The 5,204-nt window shown below is 40.2% G+C and overlaps 1 protein-coding gene across 1 annotated transcript in view; it reads right to left on the reverse strand.

The window, feature by feature from the left end:
• Nucleotides 1–220: 220 nt before the first annotated feature.
• c8g (complement component 8, gamma polypeptide) overlaps nucleotides 221–5,204 on the reverse strand; it is an 8,504-nt gene continuing 3,520 nt past the window's right edge. Inside the window, exons 3-7 of the mRNA XM_020609652.1 lie at nucleotides 3,880–3,950; nucleotides 3,693–3,800; nucleotides 3,440–3,544; nucleotides 3,091–3,126; nucleotides 221–370 (exon numbers count right to left, since the gene is read on the reverse strand). Coding sequence (XP_020465308.1) covers nucleotides 351–370; nucleotides 3,091–3,126; nucleotides 3,440–3,544; nucleotides 3,693–3,800; nucleotides 3,880–3,950 — 340 coding nt within the window. The 3' untranslated portion in view covers nucleotides 221–350. The remainder of the gene's footprint in view (nucleotides 371–3,090; nucleotides 3,127–3,439; nucleotides 3,545–3,692; nucleotides 3,801–3,879; nucleotides 3,951–5,204) is intronic.

Genomic DNA, 5,204 nt, shown 5'->3' on the forward strand with positions numbered 1-5,204 from the left:
CAGACCCCGCCATCCCTTTCTGTCCTCACACACATCCCATAAGCTGCATATTGACATACATTCTATAAACTTGTTAATATAATAGTAGGTCTTGCATAATAATGCCATGTCTATTATAAACCTTCTAAGTGAAAACATTTGACAATAGCTTAATTTTTCTTTTTTGTTTTATTCATGTGTAATTGGTAACATTTAAAGCTGACAGCTTTTATAGTTTGAACACTCTGTAGGAGTCTTTTGACAGCTGTCTTGTCTCTCACATTTTAAAATCACAAAACATATCCTGGTATTTGCATGAGAACTGCCAAACGCTGTCAGAGTGGATTTGTTTGTTGCACAGTTCTGCTTCTTCAACATGTGGGGACACAGTCTGTAAAACAAAGAGTGTCAGGTTTAATTGTATAAAAGCTGTGCTGATGTGTTTATCTTTCAGTGGAAACCGAATAACATGTTTTCAAAGTTTAAATAACTGATAATTGCACAAGTTGAAGCCAACACATGATCAGCCTGCAGGAATAAAAATGAAACATGTATGGAAAGGTCATGGCAGCAGCTCACTGGTTTTCTTAAACAGCTGCTCTCAACCAATCTCTCTCTCTCTATAGACAGAGCTGCCTATTGTAATAACTTTGTTCATTCAGCTTTCACAAAAGTCAAGTTTTATGCCACATCAAATCTCAAAAAGTACTTTGAAATTTTAATTTTAGTAGAAATTTGTAACATTTGCAATAAAGTATTTCACACTGGCAGACACCTTTATTTTACCAGTTTAAAAATACTAACATGAGGAATCCCAGAGTGCTATTTAACACAGTTTATAACCTTGTTAGTCTAACTTCAGGCCTTAGCAGTGTGTTGCTGCCAAACATGAGGAATTTGCAGACCACTTCACAGAGAAAACAACCACCATTACATCTGGTATTTCTCAACAACACACTGCTATAACAAAAACATCCGGTACACAATGTTAGCCCACACTGGACAGTTTTGACCTAGTTTGAGATGAAATGGTCAGGAAAGACAAAATGAAAGTTTTATACTTGCGATCTTAGCCTAAAACCAACCTATTTTTTAAAAATGGTTTTTATTCCATTTCTGAGGAAGTCTTAACAATCATTTATTATTCTTTGCTGTTGGCCATTTTCCCTATAGAATTTAAGAAGGTGCTGGTTAAACCTCTTGTGAAAAAAGAAGGCCTACATCCATCAATAGCAAGTAATTACAAACAAATTTCCTACCTTCCAATTGTAAGAAACTGGTATACACACAATTAATAAGTTTTCATAATAAAAATAACAAGGTAGAAGTGTTTCACTCTGGTTTCCATGCTTACCATAGCAACAGTAAAAATAAGTGATGATACTGGGACAAATCTAGATGCTAGTAAGCTGACAGTTTGGACCTGAGACCTGCCTTTGATACAGAGGGATCACACTGGACTGTCTGGAACTGTTTTCAGTTTGTTTGCTTCTTATCTTTGTGGCAGACAGTTCTTTGTCATAATGATACATTTTCTAAACCATTTACAATCGCTTATGGGGTCTCCAAGGATCAATTTTAGGGCACTGCTTTTTAATCTATTTGTTACCTCTTGGTGGTGTGATCAGGAGACATAGCATCTCTTTAAGTGCATATGCTGATGACACTCAGCCTTAGGTGCTTGTGTCTCCTGATGACACTGGAAAAATTGATACACATCTGAGATGCATTTTAGATGTCAGTGCCTGGTTATCACAATAGTTTTTACAGCTAAACAAGGACTAAAATTTTAATTATAGGTTCAAAGGCTCAGAGAGAGAAAACGGCACCACAATTGACTGACCCCAAGCCAACAGGCCAGAAACCCTGGTGTTACCCTGAACTAAAAACTAAATTTTAAAGCTCATGTGGGGTTTGTCATGAAATCTGTTTTTTTTTTTCTGTTGTCATTTCAAAAATATCACTGAAGTGCAGCCATTTCTTATTTGGAATGACACAAAGAGACTAAGACGAGTTTTTTTTTTTTTTTTTAATCCAGTAGACTGGAGTATTGTAATGCTCTCTCTAGTCTACTCCATAAAGTCGGTTACAATTGATTCAGACCTTTGCTCCCCGAGTGTTGACTAGGACCAGAAGGAGAGAACACCTGTTTTAAAGTCATTACATTGATTGCCTGTCAGTTTCCATATTGATTTTAAAATTCTTTTACTTGTTTTTACAGCACTTTATGGTCTTGCACCAGCCTATTTATCTGACATGTTTCCAGTATATGAACTAGGATGGCTTCTCAGGTCATCTGATACTTTAAAGCTTTTAGTTGTTCCTAAGTGCAGGACAAAAACATTTGGTTGAGGCAGATAAAAGTATCAGTGTTTTGAAAGACAGACATAAAACTTTCCTTTTTAGCCTGGGTTTTGATTATAATGCTTTACATCCATTATTTATGTTTAATCTTTTCTGCTTTTACATTTAAATATTTTATTCTCTGTTATTGTTAGGATTTGTGGACTTGCTTCCTGTTTGAGGCTTTTATTTTGATTAGTTTCCTGTTTTCTGTCACCTCATCTGCCCCAGCTTTAGGCTGGTCTACAACCACCACTTATTGTTTTCACCTGTCCCTCATTTTCCTTTGGTCTCTTGTGTATTTATACTCCCTCTTTCCCCCAGGCTGGTTGCTGGCTCATCTGTTCGTCTCCACACTTCATTGCCCTTGTCGTCTGTTTGCTACTCCCCATTCACCACACCCTGCCTGTTCACATCTGTTGTGGCTTTTCAGTTTGTGCTTTCAGATTTGTTTCTCTTGTTCTTTTGCCTAGCTCCCTGACTGAACTATTTGTTGCAAGTTTCTGTCGACATTCTGTTACTTGTGTCAGATTGAGCCTCTTGTGTTTTTTGACCTAGTCCTATGTTAATATCTTTCATTAAAAAGTCAGTTTAAGCAACTCCTTGGCTTGTGTGTCTGCACCTCCTACTGCCTTGTCAGTAGTTTCATTCACTTCTGCCCTTTTTTATGTTAGTTTTATAGTCATCTGCTTTTATCAGCATTTTTTAAAATAAATTATTTCTGCTTATTTGGTTGCTTTGCCTTCATGTTTTATTAAAAATACTTACTAATGACATGATCCTGGTCCACGTCACCACAGTGACCTTGAAAGGAGAAAAGCAGTTAGCATGTTATTTAATGAAAGGTGAAGAAGCAAGTCTACTTTTATGTTAGTAATAGTCTGCCTTAAGCTGATGTACCTTTTAACAAATCAGTGATCTTAGGTGTAGTGTTGTATTGCATGGTGCATATTTTTGTGAAGAGAAGTAACACAATATATTCCAAACAACTTCTGAATACTACTTAAGTTGTGTATAGTCTGTGACTTGTGGCCTATTATGTTAGCTTACATTAAATATTATTAGAGCTATTGCTCTAGTTTATTCTGCACAATCCACTTGTTAGATGTGAACATACTGTATGTGGGGAAAGGAAACAGGTATGCCAGTCCAAAATCCTGTTTTGCAGCAAGCTGCTCAAACTTGGTCAACATTGGCTCTGACAGGTTATCTACAGACCTGCCTGCATATAGAGCACAAAACCAAACATTATGACATTACAACTGGATTATTAAATTTACAGCATAGTCTCAGTTAACCAAATTATGATTTACCAACTTGCTTTTAAATCTAAAATACCAAACAAAGATCACATGGCTGAGGACCCCCACCATAGAGTTTAATGGTTGTCTTCCCCTGTTTCTGATAGTACATGATTGCGTATGAGTTGTAGTCCGTCTCCGTAATCACTATCTCAGTATTCAGCACTGGATTAGCTCCTGGTGAAAACAACAAAAAGCATGGTTAGTGATGCAAAATTACTATCATGCTAAAGAATCTAATAAAATAGGGACTAACCTTTAAGCGTTAGTCGTCCAGGGGTTGGAGTTAGATTGTAGACCTGTAATATCTCCCAACATTGGTGATTACTGGGATGGGATGGGAAGAGAGGGGAGGAGAAGGGAAGGGAAGATAATGGAAGGGAGGGGGAGGAGAGGGGAGGTGAAGGTAATGGAGGGGAAGGGATGGGAAGTGAAGGGAGGGGAGGGGGAGAAAAGGGAAGGGAGGGCAAGGAAATGGAGTGGAAGGGATGGGAAAGGAAGGGAAGAGAAGGGAAGTGAAGGGAGAGGAGGGGAAAGAATGGGAGCAGAAGGTAATTGAGGGGAAGGGAAGTGAAGGCAGGGCAAGGGAAGTGAAAGGAGGGGAGGGGAGGGGAAGGGATGGGAGCAGAAGGAAGGGCAAGGGAAGGGAAGAGAAGGGAGGGGGAAGAAAGGGAAGGGAGGTAAATGGAAGGGGAGGGAGGGGAAGGAAGGAATGGGAAGGGAGGAGAACGGAAGGGAGGGCAAGAGAAGGGAAGTGAAGGGAGAGGAGGGGAAGGAATGGGAGCAGAAGGGATTCGAGGGGGAGGGAAGTGAAGGCAGGGCAAGGGAAGGGAAGAGAAGAGAAGGGAGGGCAGGGAAAGGGAAGGGAGGGGAAGGAAGGAATGGGAAGGGAGGGCAAGAGAAGGGAAGTGAAGGGAGGGCAGGAAAAGGGTTAAGGGAGGGGAGAGGGAGGGAAGTGAGAGGAATGGAAGGGAAAGGAAGTAACAGGGAAGGGAAGAGAAGGGAGGCCAAGGGTAGGAAAGGTAGGGGAGGGGAAGGGAAGGGAGGTAAATGGAAGGGGAGGGAGGGGAGGTGAATGGAATGGAGGGGAAAGGAAGAAAAGGGAGGGAAAGGGAAGGAAGGAAAAGGTAAGGGAGGGGAATGGTAAATGGTAAATGGACTGTATTTATATAGCGCTTTCTCACAGTGTGTTACACTGGTCAAAGCGCTTTACAGGAGATTATACACCATTCACCCATTCACAAAATTAGTTTTGTATTTGTTCTGTACAGTTCTGTATTTGTGAGCTGTACTGGGCCATTGTGCACAGTTCTTTATACATCCTCTGATAGTTTCAGGTCTTTCTACTGTTGTGAGAGAAAAGGAACAAAACTGCTTTCTTGTGTTTCACTCAAAAAGGATTTATAACCTACATATCATTACTTATAGAAAAGAGGGGGGAGGCAACATTTTTTTCCATTTAAACTGTTTACTGTTGTTATGGTTTGTCCCCCTCAGAGAAAGGCAGAAGAGAGGCAGGTCGTGCCGAGCGGACCTGACAGTACCCCCCCAAAGGCGGGATCCTAGACAGCCAAAACAAAA

The sequence above is a fragment of the Monopterus albus genome, unplaced genomic scaffold (assembly GCF_001952655.1).
Source record: "Monopterus albus unplaced genomic scaffold, M_albus_1.0 scaffold100.1, whole genome shotgun sequence".
NCBI lineage: Eukaryota > Metazoa > Chordata > Actinopteri > Synbranchiformes > Synbranchidae > Monopterus > Monopterus albus.